Source organism: Stegodyphus dumicola, chromosome 2, assembly GCF_044657685.1.
Source record: "Stegodyphus dumicola isolate Sdum_Otavi_A_Nest chromosome 2, ASM4465768v1".
In the NCBI taxonomy this organism is placed as follows: Eukaryota; Metazoa; Arthropoda; class Arachnida; order Araneae; family Eresidae; genus Stegodyphus; species Stegodyphus dumicola.
In genome coordinates this window covers 245095358-245113790 of record NC_140769.1, presented here as the reverse complement: position 1 = coordinate 245113790, position 18433 = coordinate 245095358, and the positions used below count along the sequence as shown (strand labels likewise).

General features: G+C 29.6%; 1 protein-coding gene across 2 annotated transcripts in view; it reads left to right on the top strand.

Moving 5' to 3' along the window:
• Positions 1-18433, top strand: part of LOC118200448 (protein scribble homolog) — a 187756-nt gene that overhangs the window by 74888 nt on the left and 94435 nt on the right. For both annotated transcript variants that reach the window (XM_085811973.1, XM_085811972.1), the window contains exons 14-17: positions 2726-2892; positions 6655-6795; positions 9159-9270; positions 18201-18325. In XM_085811973.1, the coding sequence (XP_085668099.1) occupies positions 2726-2892; positions 6655-6795; positions 9159-9270; positions 18201-18325 (545 nt within the window). The remainder of the gene's footprint in view (positions 1-2725; positions 2893-6654; positions 6796-9158; positions 9271-18200; positions 18326-18433) is intronic.

Below are 18433 nucleotides of genomic sequence, written 5' to 3'. Positions count from 1 at the left end.
CTTTGTTTTTAAAGTTTTCATTTATACAATTAAAAATACCTTCTCCTGTATTATTCGTGCATTCTAAAATAGAAATCAATGAAGTAATTATCACTCCCTTTTCTTTACTGTAGTATGTTATAACCAATGGGTACAGTTTGTTATCATTGTTATCATTACTTCCATCAGTACTTAGAGAAAATGATGTACTGAACACTGATTTTATAATATCAGCAACAGTATTTTCTGCAAGCGTTTTCACAATAGCAGCAGTTTTGGTATGACCGCAGCTAAATTTTTTTGCTATGGCAGAATCCGGAAACATTGCTTTGAAAAGCTCTTTGGAATGATCCGAAACAGAAAGCGGTAGATTATGTTCAATTAAAAAATGAACAAAATAGCATTCGGCTTTTATAGGATCTGTTTCATCATCTTTTATTAAGAAATTTGTTATTTCTTTAGATTTTACGGTGCCAAGTTCTATATGCTTTTGAGAAAACACATGCCGTTTACAGTCATCTTTTCCGCCATGAGCAACTGAGAAGTCTTTGTTGCATACACTGCAGTGTGCGTGATTCACAGAAATTTCAAACGCTTTAATGCATGGAAATTCTGAAGAATATGAATCTTTAAACTTCTGCTTTGATAATTTTGGCTTCTTCGTTCGAGGCAGCATTATGATTAAAAATCTTTCACCTGATTCACAGTTCACAAGACACACGCTAAGCTCTCGCCGTAAACTACACAATGCAGCCGAATGCAGCCTAAACACGCATCAGCGAGGAACCTGGGAGACAGACTATTGGGTGGAACTATTGATAAGTCGTTAACGGTTGGAGTTACTGATCTACGATTGGCTAATTCTTCAAAACTAGGAACGCACTCATCACGTGATATATGATAACACGAGTATTCAGCCAATCATCGGATGAATTAGTTGGTTCTGTTTTGCGTACTGGTTCTCCTGCTCTTGTTTCTGTAAAATCCGTAGTTTTTTCCATACTTTTCGTAGCTCGTAGTTTTTCATGAATTTCCGTAGAAACTACGGAGAATCCGTAGTAGTTGGAGTCTATGCATCCAGATTCTTCTGATGTAATTCCTGTGGCAACCATCTTGAATATTTCCACATCAATCCTGTCTTCGAATATGGTCCGAAATGGTTTTCTGAGCTGAATTAAGCCTTTTTGCGATCTCTGCTGTTGTCAAAAAACAATCTTGCTCCAACATGGTCTTAATGTCATTCAGTCAAAGATGGTTGCTCAGAACGTGGCTTATCAGAAAGGTCGAAATCACTGTTTCAAAATTTTTAAACAATTTTTTGCATGTCTGATCAGAAACTGTACCTTCACCAAACACTTTCAATAAATTTCTACATGCTTCTATAGCATTTCTTACCTTGTTGAAATTCATATAAAATACAGCGGCGAAAATGAACTTTATCACTATCACTTTACACTTACGACTAACATGAATCAACTTTGTTTTAGTTAATTTGCTATGTTAGTATGTATACATTAAGTGATAAAAATAGAGAGCAGAAGATGTGCCAAATAAATGTGCTTATGTGTTTTGTCATAGAAATGGACAGAACATTCAGGTAGACTGAATACAAGGCCAGTTAATGTTAGATAAGTATTATGACAGCTGTTGTCAAAATAGTATAAACATGTTTGAATCAGTGTGTGCCATTTCATTAGCAGTGAAATTGCTCTAAAAGAAAATTACTTGAATCTCTTATTTCTGCTAATGCTAAGAGAAAGCAAGGACTTAAAGATCTAATACAGTAGATGCTGCATAATGTGATCCCATTTGTCCATGGCTAATTTTGATTACATTTAACAATGAGAAAAAACAACCTTCAAAAGCGCAATGAAGATGAAGTAATTTAATTTAAATACAATGAAAAACATAAATAGCCATTTTCACAGCATTTTAAATAGGATAATCCAAGAGTTTCTGAAACCCTAATATAAGATGGTGTTACTTTTTATAACATTTTAGGAAATTATTTGACTGATACTGTATTGCTAATCTTAAAGAGGCCATTCTTCATTAGAAAAGTATTTATGTGTATAAAATTTCACATTACTAACACCCCCCCCCCCCCCGAAAATTTTAAATTAGACCCCCCATCCCGAAACAGAAAGCTTAAGTTTGGTGTAGATATTTTAAGGAGAAAAAAAGTTCTACAGACTTTTTTTTTCCTCTTGAAGAAAAATGATGTCTGTCTGATGCCATCAAAATGGACAGAGTTATTAAAAATCTACATCAAAGTAACGTTTTTTTTTTTTTTTTTTTTTTTTTTTTGCCTAATTTTAAATGATTGACTAAAATTGAAACCAAGATGTTTTGTGCCACTTCTATGTTACTTGGTAATTTTTAATTGCATTTTAAACTTATTTGGTTACTTCAGTATGAAAACTTTATTCTACAGTATTTTGATTTCATTAACTGAATTGCTAATCACAATAAAAGATACATTTTCCATGTTTTCATATACAAAATAGTGGGACTTCGGCAATTCGATAATAATATCCAAATGATAGCACTAACTGTAATGACATTAAGTGCTATCTACTCTAGGAGATTCTGGCCATCAATTTCTGTAATTGACCGGGAATTTTGTATCAAAATGGTATAACCATCCATTGCATTAGCTTTTAAATTGCAGTTGTTTGCCATACATGTTCATTCAGATATTTTCTCTTAAAGCAGATTTTATGTTATCATTTACATAACATTGCAGATGCTGTTCAGAGTTTAGCAGATATTCCAGATTCTGATGACCTACCAGAAATAGACCAAATTCCAGATGAGAATTCAACTGATCTAGAAATAAACCGTCCCTTGTATAGAGCTCAAACTCGAGAAGATCTATTAGATGAAGATTCTGGTGGTGACAGTTCTGACAGGGTATATTTATAATGTTAGATATAATTTTTCTCTTATTTGTTACAGATTTTGTGTTTTAAAAGTTTTGAAATTCATTTACAAACTTAAGTACAAATTTGTTTTTAAAATTATTATGTTGGTAAAATTAAGTTGATTTAACTGAGTGTTGTTTGTAAAGTGTTGTTCTTACGGCATGAAAATTATTTTGCTAGTGATTAAAATGTATTCCAAGTCTCTTGGTATGTTAAAATCTAATGAATTTAAACTTATCCTAATATTTTATTATGTGTGTGTGTGCATATTTCTATATTTAAAAAAATTGTATAATTTCATTTTTAACTGTATTTCTTTTCAACAGCAATATATATATATGCATATACATACACTGCACCAAAAAAAAAGGTGAGGACAGTTCTGTATCTCCTGTTCTACTGGAGTGATTGATGAAATTCAATTTGCGTTTTTCATGTCTCGAAAGCGCCAATTAGGATATGTATTAGATTAATATATAGATTAGATTTATATTAGATTGTTCTAATATAGGTATTTTGACACAAATTGGACTTTTTCTCAAATAACATGCTAATTTTTTTCCTATATTTTTATTATACTACTCAAATTATGCCAAACTGCCAAGTTCTGTAAAAATCACATGAGTAGTTTTTAAAAAATTAGCTTTATTGAATTTGGTATATATTTATAATTATATCTTTTTTTATTAAACTTATTTGATTCTTGCTTTCACATTTCAAAATTTAGGTTCATTCGAAATAAAATTTGCCCCCTTTTTATGATTTTTTTAAATTTGTATTTTAAAATAATTTTTATAAATTTTTTGAAAAAAAATTGAATTATAATCTATAAAATTTTTACCATCATCTTAAAATAGATATATTTCTAAGCATGCCTGCAAAGAATTAGAGTTTTGTTAAGCAAAGTTTCCTAAGATATATGTGAATTTACATTTTGGTGCATTTTGAAATTTAGCTTATTTATTAGTGATATTAACGAAAATGTGACTTGCGCACATTGTTAAAATTATTTGAAAGAATGGACGATAGACCTTTTTTCCCGCTCATGCATCAATAAAAAAAAAGGAAAGTAAATAGGTTACTATAAATTCTTGGCACAAAGCTGGAAAAAAAATGCTGCAAGATAAATTTTTTAATTTTTCCATAAATTTTGCACTAAATTTTATAAAATTTGATATATAGGCATAGTTTGAGTCGTAAACAGGGCCGTATTTAGATTTGATTAAGGCCGTAAGCTGTTTGAGATACGGGGTCCTTCATGAGTCCAAGTATTGTGTGTCAGTGCCAAACTTGATTTTCAGATACCTACAAGGTTTTTTTGAGGCCTCCAAGAAAGCAGGCCCCCTAGGCTACAGCTTGTGTAGGTAGAATCGAAATATGGAAAAAAATTGGCATGTCATTTCAGAAAAAGTCCGATTTTGTGTCAAAATACCTATATTATAACAATATATATATATATATCTAATATATATCCTAATAAGTTGTGCTTTCAAGACATGAAAAACGCAATTTGAATTTCGTCAATCAGCCCAGTAAAACAGGAGATATAGAACTGTCCCCCCTTTTTTTTTGCGCAATGTACACATATATATATGTGTAAAGAAATATTATATAATTCCATCTTTAAAACATATTCCTACCAAAGAGCAAAGATAAAATACTGAAGAGTATAACTAGATAAAAATCCAGAAAGCATAAATAAAAATAACATTTCATAAGGATAATTATTGCACAGGACATAAAAACCAAAAATGTTGTGTTAAATTTCTTGCGACATCTTCAAGGGATTCGTTTACAAGAATTACAACCATAACCTTATTTCTGAGTCAAAATAAATTAAAAGTTTAATAAAACTGAATGGTACTTAAAATTAATTAAATTATTCTTCATTGCTTGACCCAACTCCTACGAGGCCATCGGAACAGGAATAAGCATTGCCCTCAGTTAAATTCTCTGGATCCAAGAGACAGATAATAACAAGAAACACTGTATGCAAATTGAATAATAAATTTAAAATAAAGTTTACTGGTAAAACAGTTTTAAATAAAATTAAATTTAGTACCTAAGCTTACTAGTAGCTAAAATTATTGCAACTAAAAGGAAGAAGTAATATAAGGATTTTCGGATCAATTTATATTTCTGGTAAAGCAAAACAGAAATGTGTAAATATAAAGCTAAGGGCATGATGTATATATAAAAAAGGACTGCTAGGAAAATGCCACATCACATTGGCAAAGTTCATTGAAAGTGGGAAAGGTTAAATTCTAAATTAGAAAGATCACAATTAATTCCAGGCAATTAAACTCACTAAGCTTATTTAAATGGCCCCAAGATCAAGATTGTTATAAGCAGAAGTAAAAATAAAGATTAAAACTTTGCTGTGATAACAAAATGTAAATTGAAAAATAAAAATCAAGTGTAAAAGAATTCAAACTGAAATATGGACCAAGTTAATCATATTAAACAAACATTTAGTAAATCAATAGGAAAAAATTAATCTGTATGATTAATAAATAAGGACAAATATTTTTTTAAAAGAAAAAAAAAATTATCTCATATTTGTCTTTTTATCTGGACCGACTTCACTATTATCCTCTGCATGCAAAGAAAAGAACTGGTTTAGCTGTTTGTTTTCCCACTTTTATAGTCCTCATCCTCAGTGTTATAGCTAGGAAATTGTTGAGTAGCAGCAGAAGTGAAAATAAGAAAATATGTTAAAGTGAAAATAATTCAAGTCAGAGGGCCAACTAAGGCTTGAAAATGAAATTAGTTAATAAGAGAAAAAGAAATTTTTCAAACAGTTTTATAAAAATATTTCCCTAATGATAAGATTTCTGAAATGATAATGCGTAAATCAACTGTGATGGAAATTTCCATTTTATACCTTTTTTTGAATATTTTAACATAAAATCTTTATAACTAACTAATCATCTCTAACTTTTTAAAATATTTTAACATAAAATCTGTTATGTAAAGCATTGCAAGGTCATGGGAGGACATATCTGTGCATTTTTTAAAAAATTCTTGGCATAATTTATGACCAGTTGTCATATTTCATGATGATTATGATGAGAGTGATAGCCATGAATATGAAGGTTTCATCTTTCACAAGCAAAAGATAAAATTTTCCACATAATGGTATTTGTGAAGAAATATGGAGAAGTGATGGTAAAGAATGCAATGGAGTTCACAGTGAGTCAGCTAATGGACTGAAAAATCTTTAGTACAGTTTTAAATCCAGAAAATTTTGCTACTGGTAGTAAAGAAAGTAACAAAGAGGTTTTGCAAATGAAAATATTCATGTTGACAGTTAATTGGGAATTTTGAACAGTGAAACTTTTTAATTGAACAAGAAATACTATCTATCTATAAAATTAAATAGGAAAGTATTAGAACAGAAAATGAAGCAGTTAAAATAATTAGAAAGAAATATCTAATAAAATGAACAATTAAATATTGAACCTTTTTTTTTTATTATTTTTATTTCCTTAAGATCGTAAATGCTTCATTATTATACAAACAATTTTTATTTTAAATTTTATAATCTTAAATTTTAACTAATGATCTAAAATTCATAAGTGTTGAAACCCTTACGATTCTGGATCTTGGATTTTGTACTGTGTGTATTTTAGCACTACATGTACCAAAAAGTATATAAATATTCTGTGCAGTATTTTTGTAGGAGAACATTAGATGCATTAATCTTAGTTGATATATATATATATATAATAATTGTGTGATTTTTGTTAAGGATATTGAAAAACATGTTGGATTTGAAACTGATATTGAAGACCAGTCTGATAAACCCAACAAATTACATCGGCGTGATACACCTCACCATCTGAAGAACAAACGCATTAATCTTGTTGATTCTCAGAAAGATCATGAAAAAGTAAAAATAAAATTTAAAAGTAAAACTTTCTTTAAAAACTGATAATTGAAAATAATAGTTTTATAGAATAATTATGTGTATTTTTGAAAAACTCTTTGCTTCTTATGTGTTTTTTGTGTTGTATAAAAATTTGGGAAAGTGAAGAATTAAGCAACATTAAAGATTAATTTGCATTAAAAACAGGAAATGTCTCTGCCATCTACTTTTTGTGTAGCTGTGGTATAATTTTTTTTCTTTAATATTTGTTAACTATTTCCTTAATTTGCATGTAGAAAAGTTATTTTCTCAACTTTATTAATATGCTTTGTTATTTTTGTGAAGCATGACTTTTTCTTGTTATATTTAATAAATGTTTAATTAAATTAACCCTTTTCGGCGCACTAACTTTTAAGTCGGAGTTTTGTTTAAAAAAAAAAAAAAAAGGTAGGCATAATTTATTTAGGCTTAGAGGAGTACACAAGTAAAATTTTGTGAAGATAGCACTTATCGTTTTAATTCTGTGGGTGTGCCCAAAGTGGCACACTGATTGAATAGAGCTTCAAAAAGAGTGCTGAAATGAGCATTGTTGTCAATGAACTGACCGATGAGATGCGGAGAAACAAAGAATACAGACTCTCAGTTGACCTAGATTATCGGTGAGCCCAGTCTGGGCACACCTATGGTTCGCCATTTGATTTTAGGCAAGATTTCAAGGTAAAAATTTAAAACTAATATAGAATAAGGAGATCAGTGTACAGCCAAAAAAATAACACAGAAATTTCTTTTCAAACAATTCCTTTTATACCCTAAAAAAATCTGGAAGATTTCTTTGAAAAATGAGGGTCTTAAAAAACTAAACATAGCTAAAATATATGGACTGGTTTGTGTTGAGCTGCCATCTACTATAAATAAAGAAGGTTCAGAGTAACATATAAATCCTTTTTCATTGAATTTTTCTGTGCGTACAGAAAGAAATTTTTAGGTGTGTCCAGACCGGACTCACTGTGCCGCAAAGGGTTAACCCGTGACTATAAAAAATTATTGAAAATTATTTTGAAGTTGTTTTACAAAAATATTTTTCCATGTAACTGTTTTATCTAATGGAACTGATATTTTTGGGTTAGTATTTGTTCTCCATTGTTATTTGCTACTGTTTACTTTTAAATAGATGTAATATAATTTAGGTTTAGAGTTAATATATTCAAAATGAATCTTAACAGTTTTAATTTGCTATATGAAGCTGTTTGCTATTTTAAGTTAGTTTTGGATGCATTCAGTCTGTTTAGCTTTTTTTCTGTTATCAGATATTTGCAGAATTAGGTTTCATAAAGTTGTGTTTAATTTTTTTTTTTTTTTTTTTTTTTTTTGGGGGGCGGGGGGGTGTGTCATCAACTATTTGCATTACTATGCTCCATTAAGTTGTTTCCTACTCTTACTTATAATTATGTTCTTAAATTTGTGGCAGGGGGCATTAGCAGTTATCCTAGATATAATGCTTTAGTACTGGAAGCTGACAAAATATTAAAATAAGTGTGCTTAGAATATTTAAAAAAAAAAAAAATACCACCAGTAGACACGTGGTAAAATTGCTGAATGCTGGTAGTTCAGTCCAGAGTTTGAATCCTGGTGAATGGTCTGGCTGCATGAGTGTTTTCATGTTTTTCTCCATGTGTAATGTATATGGAAGCAGTTTGTCTTAGAAAGTCCTCCACAAAAGCCCTTGAGTGCTTTGCCATAATCAAGTAAACCAAACCTTGGCACAATATTTTTAATGTCTAAAAGGCAAGGTGAAAAAGGAACCGTACCTTTGTAGAAAGTTATGAATTTGTCTAATGTTATTTAACATTTTCATTTGCTGTAGTCATAAAATTTCTGCATTGATATTTTGACCATCTTACTATCAGCTTTATGAAAAAAAAAAAAAAAAAAAAAAAAAAAAAAAAAATTCCTTCTACTTCCTATGGGATCAGTAGAGAAATTATCTGGAAAATTTTTCTATGAAGATAGTTACTCTTTTAGTTACTATGAAGTTAGTTTTCCTGCCTGCTGTTACCTTTTCTGAGCCTTAGGTAGCCTGTTGCTTGTTTAACCCTAGGCTTGGATAAACAGTAGTTTTTGAAGTGCCATATTTTCTATTAGTGCTCCCAGATCAACAAAGAAATACCCTTCATTCTAAAGTGTATTGTTGTAATTAACATGACACATCATGTTTGTAGCTATTAATATTTTGAAATTGATAATTCATCTTTGGATTTTAGTTTTCATTAACCACTTTATATTGAAATTGTTCTTATAACTTTTCTTTATTGTTTTAGCTGCCTCTGTGCAATTTTTTGTTATGCTCATATGCTGATATATGAGTTTAAAATGAATAATTTTTTTAGGTCTTGGCCATTTTAGCTCAGGCTGAAAAGAAAGATTATTCTGATGGTTCTCCCTCATTAAACTCATCTCCTTTGCCTCAAGATCTAGATAAAGATCATTCTGCACTTAATGGTAAGCTTTGTGTTGAGTAATTCATTCTGAAATTAGGTTACGTAATATGGGAAGATCTGTATGCATGTATATTTTATAATTATCATTTATTTCAGAGTCTAAAGTTGGAAGGTAAGATTTTGCTGCAGAAATTGAGCCAAAATTGAAAAATCTGTATTTATGCTAAATTTGAAATTGTGTTCAAATATGGCTGTTTATATTGCTAAAATTATGAACGATTCATTGCTTTAGTCAGACCTAATCAATGAGCTAAAGGTAAATGCCAGTTCACCTTATTTACATTAAAAAAATACATATATTGCAGAAAAAGTGCTGAAATGCTTTTTATGTCAGAAGTTTCATTCTAAGTTCTCTCTTTTGGGCATGCACATGAGTTGGCACTTTGGCTATAGCATAGTGATTTTGCTTTACTTAGTTGTGGTAACCATTTTCAAGTAATCATAAGTGATTTTCCCGCAGCTGTACTCTTGATTTTATGAACAAAATTTAGACATAAATGCAATGTCTATCACCTTACCTATATCAACACTTGTCACTGTAACACCACCTTTATGTGATAGATAGCCATGCTTCTGTCATGTGCCATCAAAGGCAGTATGCAAATCTCGGTTATCATCATTAATTGATATGCATTCTTCAGCTGCTGCTTCTTTGTTGGGTGCATACTTGTTTTGGTGTAGCAGTCAAAATGTTAATGCACTGGGCAAACTTTGTGGGTGAAGGTGGTAAATTCGTCATATGCACAGAATTCTGCCTGCTGTTCGACCTTTTCCAGTATTGAAAAGGTTATGCACAAATCTCATGTTTAAATCAAACATATTTACTTGGAATTTGGTGTTTTTTAATATATCAGTATTGGAAAATTCGAAAGAGTTTCGAATATTCGCCTTTTCACTTGCACAAACATATTTCCATTACAATTTTTAAAAATACCAACTTCATCTAAAACATTCTGCAGAACATTTAATGATAAAATTTCATGTCCAGATTGTGTGTTTTCATCAAATTCATCGTATTGAATTCATGAAGGGGCCAAGTAGTCATTTTCTATCACCACAGTTTCACTTGGTTCAGCAGCAGTCTCAATAACACTGAAGAACTGGTTTTCCAACATTTTACGTTTTAAAACAAATGGTTACTTCGTGTCATTCTAAATTAACTGTATAATAGCCCTAAAATATCATTTACTAGCAGCAGTCTTAAGTGTATCAACTGAGATACTAGAGAAACTCAGCAGAAAAAATGCACGAACAGAAATGAAAACAGTTAAAACTCATAAAAACAATTACTAATTTTTCAGTCATAAAGAAGTGAAAAAAAAGTTAAGCAGAGATAATACTTCGTGTAGAGCATTAACTGAGTGATTATGTGGGAAGAGAAGTTTGTTTACATTAGCCAGCTGTTCAAATGGCGTATAAGTTGTGAAGTGCTTTGAGAAGAAATGACGATACATCTATTGTTTTCATAAACGTGTCCTTTCAAAGTTAAATTTTACTAATTTTACATATATACTATTTAATGCAACAAAAAACAAAAAAATCAACCCCCTTTTTGTTTTTGTCAAATTTCACTTCCTCCTGAATGTAACTGAATATCGATGGCTATGGTTATCTTTTTATATCTATTCATAAAGACTGTTTCTTTCAGATGCATATTTGATTAAACACGTGTTACGAAATATAATATTCCTGCAATGTAAATACATTCTTTTTGGTGGGAAGCACCTTGAAGAAAGTGACTTTATATTAAAATTAAATATCCATAAAGCTCATATACAGCCAATGAAAGGATTACAAATTCGTACCATCTAAACAAAAATTTAAAATCTTTAGTACCACCACTACATTTCACAAGAATAATTTTTCAATTTCTGAATAGAAATATTGATAAATACATATATATTTTCCCATTTGCACAACCTATTGGGTTATTTGTATTAAATATGCACACACAAAAAATATTAGATTAAAAATTGGCTACCATTTTAATTATAAAATACTTTAATTCTAAAATTTAGTGTGAAATTTAGGCCTGTTTAAGAGAGATCAATTTCTTTATGTCTGGTTTTATTTCACTTAGTTTTAACCGTAAATTGGGATCCACTTTTAATTTTGTTCTGTTTTTATTTTTCGAATATAACATGGAAGAAAATCTTTGTTCATACATATAGGTTGTGCAAAAAGGCAGTAAAAATTTAATAGCTTTATTTGAAATGCCTTTAAATTATAATTTCTTTTTTGGTTCAACCAAAGTGTGTTTGTTATTTTTGAAGTCTTCAGTTAGAGTTTGATTACAGGAAATTTCTATCAATTGTTCTTTTTCTTCAAAAGATAAAATTTCAAGTACATTTGATCAAAGTGGATTTCCAATCCAATTTTCTTTTTCATAATTCTCGGGAAAATATATAATACAATGCTGAAATTATTTATCACATACAAGATTGAAATAATTTATCAATGCGAAACAATGATTTTTGTCCGATGTCTAATTCTTTTCAATGTCCGATGCTGATTTTTTTTTTTTTTTATATATATATATATATATCAAATTTTTGTCAGTTAGAAAATTTTCTAAAAGTGATAAAAAGCTTAAAATATTATTATCCAATTCTTTGATTTTATCTTGAGTTTTTTTTATCATTGCATTTATTTTATCTCTAATGATAAACGAATTAAAACTGTCCTCGTAATTCTAAATTTAGTTCATTTAACTCTTCAAAAATATCAGCTAAATATGCTAAACGCACACATCATAATTCATTAAATAAACATTTTTGAAATTCAAATTTTGAATCACAGAGGAAAATTTGAATTTCTGATCGAAGTTCAAAAAGACGATTTAGCACTTTTCCTCTGGATAACCACTTTGGAATGTAACAAAAGTGTTTCATGTTCACTGCCCATCTTTTGGCATAAAATCGTAAATATTCCTGAATTTAAAGCTTGGCTTTTAATCAAATTTAACAATTTTCACACCTTGATTTAAAACGATTTTTAGGTTTTTTTGACTACAAAAGCTTTCTGAATAGAGCAATGAGTAAATTTAGTTTCAGGTGCGACTTACTTTATTTAAGAAATAACACTGGAATGTTTTCTTGTTAAAGTCCAGGCTCCGTTGCTGCATACAGCAATGCACTTATTCCAAGGAATATCATTCTCAGACATAAAATTGTCAATTGCTTCGGAAATTTCATTTGCAATTCCTCTATCATGAAAAGATTCACAAAATAAATACTCTTCGGCAATTAGTTTATCTTCTTCGAAACGTACGTAATAAACTAATAATTGAACAAAGTTCGTTATTGTGAGTACTTTCATCTAATTGCAATGTAAAATACTCGCTTTTTTTTTTTTTTTTTTTTTCATAAATGTCTCTTTTATGGAATTTGTTATTTCATGAATTCATTGACTTACTGTATCATTTGATAACGGAATATTATTAAGTTCATTAGTTGCTTTTTCATTGAATAGAACAATTCAATGAAAAAGCAACTAATTCATTTAATAGAAACAAACAATAGTTGCTGGTGGAAATATAAGGTTTTTTTCCAACAGTGTGAGCCTGGCCCCGTCTTGGCAATTATTAGGTTTACTAGTTAGCTAGCTTTCAAAGCTTCTAGCTAACTAGCTTGAAATAACAAAACCTTTCATTACTTGCTTAGTATTTTTGAACTCCGAGAATTTCTTCTTAAAATATTCTTCAGATTTATCCTATAAATTGGTATGTTTAGATTAAAGATATCTTTTAAGAAATGGTGGTTTCATACTTTGATTAGATAATAGTTCACCTCAAACAACAGATTGAGGTTGAGGGTCCATTTCAAGTAAACCCAAATGATAAATAACTCACTATATCTTCTATAAACTGTTATTCTTCTTTTTTTTTTTTTTTTTTTTTTCTTTTTTTCCCCAATATTCTTAGTGCTAGTACACTATCCTAGATCCATCACCTGTGAATAATCACTTTTCTTCTTAGTCAATTCTAGCTAGTTTTCTATTTTAAGAATTAGTTTTATATTATAATATATTTTAGTTTTATTATTTTTTCACAAATATTTAAATGCTCAAGATATTTAATTGTTCTTCAAACACAATCGACGATATTCTCAAATCGTGTAGAAAAGTAAGGAATACAAAGCAACAAGAAGACAAAATACCTGCTGTTAGGTACAGCAAGTCGCCATAAAAAATGATTCTATTGGAAAATAGAGCAATATGAGCACGGAAGTGGTGGCGGAATAAAGTGTAGCTAATAAATCTCTAAACTCTTAAAGAATTAATAAGATGCTATTATCTTTTTATGAGAACTTATTTTTATTTTCTATTAAATACAACTTCCATTTCTACTACTCCTTTTAAAAACATCATTTATGACAAATTTTGTGTGTCTGTGGCTAAAAGAATATTTGTGAAATAAAAATGGTTTATTTTGCTAAAGTCTGTGAGATTCTATTGACTTTAAATAAAGCTGAGACCGCATATACTTACGAGTGTTAGAGAAAAAACTTAAACAGGATTTTGGTGGTTAGTTAGTTTTAAGCACTGGCCCCCAGCCCACCTAGCAGGCGAAACCTGCCATATGGCTATGAGAGGACAGGCCAAACCACAAAGGCATACCCCCCCCCCCAAAAAAAAAAAAACCTGTAAAGTAGATACATACATTCCAAGCACTCTCGGTGAATTAGTATATAAATGCGTCGTTTCCATTTCTTTTTTCTGAAGTTTAAAATCTTTATAAGTTTTACTTTCAATTAGTTATTATTATTCAAATCTTCTTTATATTATCAAATTCATCTTAAATTTGTAAGTTACCTCAATTATTTCTGCTTTGTTATATCTCGATACCAATATTATTCTTATTCTCTTTCACCGTTTGCATAATATCTGTTGCAAATTTTCTAAACAATTTATAATTACTAAATAAATCCTCAAACTTTGCAAATTTATATTTTTCTCTCACACTTCCAGTCAGGCAACAGTCCTCGACGAAATGCTTTGAATCGCCGAATTTATTACAAACCTTACATATATCATTTTCCTGGAGGTGGAAGCTTTTTAAGTAAACAGGGAACCATCCATGTGCAGTGAGAATTTGATTAACACCTGCATCTCCTAAAATTCCCATTTTTTTTGCTAATTTTTAAACATTTTAGGTAGTTTCTGTTTCTTTCAGAGTGATCCCATAAATTTTTCCAGGATTTTGGGGGTATTTAATTTTTGAATTTAATTGTTAAAAATACTTTGTTTCTCTTGTGTACCATCAGTGGTATGCTTACCACCTGTTGAAAATCACTGCTGTTGATGTGGAGTTAAAGTCTGCTGTTAGCACAACCCGTTTCAGTCGAACAGCACGAGATGGTGGAAGGTGCAGTTAGTGGTATGGAAGAGGCAGTAGCACATTGAATTGTGGACAGTGATGCTATTGGGACAGTTTGAGCCTGCCGAACTTGTATTTGGCCTTGGTTCTACTGATTACTACCTTATATCAGTGGTTCTCAAACTCATATTTCATGTGGGCCCAATGCATAATCTGAAAACATCTGAGATGGCAGAATTTTTTTTTAAACGAAATAAAATTTTTTTATGAATAAAATAAATATTTAAATTAATGGTTAATTAAATATTTATCAAAACTTATATAAACAGTAATAATAATGCAAAAAATTAAAATTTATTTTCTGTCTGAAATCTAAAGTTTGGTACCATAGAGCTATTTTATTTATCACACTTTATTATTCAAACATAGTGACAGCTAAATATTAAATATTCAGATTGGAAATTATTTCAATCAATTCTACTATGTGTAGTTAATCATTAAATAACTTACTTTAAATTAAACTAAAAATAAAGAAATTGTAAAAACGTTCTAAGTTTTCTGACAAAATTTCCAAGTGGGACAAAACATAAAAATAACTAATGGCTGTCTCTCTTTTATTAAATTTTTCTTCAATGCTTAAATCAAAATGCATGTTGTTTATAAATAATTATAAACTTGTTTATTTTTTTACTACAGCTAGATACTTGATGTTGTTTGTTATTTTATTTCCGATAAAGTTTGTGGACTTGGAAAGAAATTACCAAAATTATCTTCTTCACAAGCTTTAGATCAGTGTTGCCAGATCGTGTGGTTTTTCGCAAATTTGTAACTTTTGACAAGCTTGTGCTACTAAAATATTAGTATATGCAATTTTGTGACTTCCATCGTTTTCTTATGCTAGTTTTGTGACTTCAAAGTTTTTTTAGAAATATATTGTACAATGCTTTTATGTTAAAATAATGTATCAATTAAATGTAATTTATATTTTAAAAAAAAGTATTTTATTTAGGCTTAAATAGAAGTTGGCATCTGCCATTCTTGTTTGCATCTGGGCTTTTATTTGCATGGGAAAATGGAAAATAAAAGGGAAAAAAGTGATTCGGGATGTCTCACCTTTCCCCCTTCGTCCCGTGTGTGTTTTGTTTTCAAGTCAATTACCCACCTCGAGTTCTATGGTGATGATGAATCAAACAAAAGAACTTGTAGCTTGCACACCATATATTGGGTGCACAAACAGAGAAAGAAATAAAATTCGTTCTCCTAATTATAATATTTTTAAGAACTAAACAATGGCCTAACTTAAAATGGCAATAGTCTGACTTAAAAATCAAAGCAAAGGCAATTTCTAAATAACAACACAAATAAATTTAACAGTGAACGAACAAGGCTTTCTTAAGTAATCAGAATGCTGAAATAAATCTACCATGCAGAATGGAAAATCTCACTGAAAAGCATTCCTCAGTTAAAATGTTCACAATTAAGGGGAAGAAAAAAAGGTTTAAAATCAATTAACTGCCAATTCAAAACATTTAGTACAAAAGTGCTAACAGTCTAAACATGAGGAATCTCTTAAGAATGGATATGCACAAATTAATTTAAAAATAGAAACCTAAATTAAACAAGAATTAATTAAGAAAGAAATGAATATTTAAACAATTGAAAATAAGCAATATAGTTTTAAAATTTTCTTTAAAGCTAAGTAAGATACATTATTAAAAAGATCTTGAATGGAATACAGTCTGTAACTTACAGAACGAATGGATGATAAATTTGTGGTGATGTCAGAGGTGCATGATGAGCATGCGTAACTATGATGTAGCAAAATCACGTTATCTCTGATGCCATTTGTGACTTTTTGAGACTTGCTACTTTAGTTGAAAAATTTCTGGCAACACTGTTATAGGTGGTCATTGATAAATCACATTCTTTTTTTGTTAATTTTCAACTGTGAAGTAAAGCGGTTCACCTAGAAATGCGTTCTTAAATAGAGATTATTTTTAGTGCAAAAATTCATAACTGAGCTTATTTATTTTTTGACAAAAACAGATAAATATTAATCAAATCTGTATCTTCAAATCTCTGAATAACATTTATATCATTTTGCAAAGTAATTAGCTCCACTTTCAGATTTTTTGGTGCATTATTCATATTCATTTTCAGTGGCAATGATAATAATGTAAACTTGGGCATAACTAAAATATTGAAATATTTGGAACAAATAAATAATTGAAATGCATTTGTGGGCTGCTAGTTTGATATCTCTGCCATACAACAACTGTTGTTGTGAGCATCTTTACTGAGCTCTGTTCGTATGGTGTTGGTGGCGGCCTATTGCTTAGTATGACCAGCCCTTTTCATGCATCCATGTTCTGCATTTAAAAGAAATGTCCTTTTTTTTTATTAAAAAAAATCATGCAACACAAAGTATCACACAAGGCTTAAAAAATGCAAGTTAAGAGAAGATATTTTTTAGTAATACGAATAAATCAAATAGATGTGATTTTAAAATAAAAAAATTGCATACAATGAAAATCATTTGCAGTATTTAAAATAAGAGTCAGCAAAGTCATTAAAAGTGAAGTAGGCCAGAGGCAGAGAAACAAAGTCATGACATTTCGGTTGCCAATTAATTTCAATTTACATTTCAATAAATTTCTTGCATAATTAAGCAAAGGGCAGTCAAAAAGTAAGTGGAAAACACTTGCACAATTAATTTCAATTTACATTTCAATAAATTTCTTGCATAATTAAGCAAAGGGCAGTCAAAAAGTAAGTGGAAAACACTTGCTGAATACTGAAATCATTATAACATAACTTTGAAGATGACAGTTTAAACTGTTTAAAATAGACATTAAACTTTCCATGCCCAAGCAAAAATTGCATAATGTTAAAATTGAGCAATCAATAAGTTCTTATTTTTCAGTCTCAAAAATAGTTAGAAAGAACTTTTCTGTAGTATTTCCCTATCATAAGTGATATAATCATAGTTCCATTGTTCAATCATTTTAGTTTTGAATGTACAATTTTGAAATATGTACATTAATATAAACGTCTTTTTTTAGTTGCATTCTTTGCAAGCCAATCAGCTTTGTCATTTCCATATATCCCAACATGTCCATGAACAAATGTAAAAACCCACTAAAATACCTTTCTGTAGTAGATCCCGGAGAGATTGCTGAAAAGAAATGCTCCATAATGTGAAATTTATTCAGTTATTTACTTTGATAAATATTTTATCTTTTGGCTGCTAAGTGCCATGCTTTATAATGACGTAAAAATTGTTAATTCTATTTTATTGATTTTTATGAAACTGCTTTCTTTGGAAGCAGTGTGTATTATTATTTTTAGGAAAGGGATTATTTATAGGCATGGCTTGAATATAATTTTATTGTCATAATAGAATTCAAAGCATGGCTATGCAGTAAACTTACTCTAAAATGCATTATGTTCATTTAAATTATTTTTAGATATTTCTAAATGTATGTAATTTAACTTCTAACATAGCTTTTGGTGAATTATTAATATGCAGCATATAATTAAGCTGAATATTGTATTTATTGGAAATGAAAATTTATTTGTGTATTCATAACATACATATCACATTATTTATTTAGGTTTGCCCAAATCAGCTGATTTACCAGAATGTGAAATGGAGATCGTTATCAGAAAGACAGCATCTGGTCTAGGTTTAAGCATAGCTGGTGGTATAGGATCTACACCATATAAAGATGATGATGAGGTAGGTAATTTTATTTTTCTCAAGGATATAATTTTGTTTATTTGTCAAAATACTCTGATGTTTATATTAATGCTAGCATACTAAATATAAATAATAACCAATTTCAGT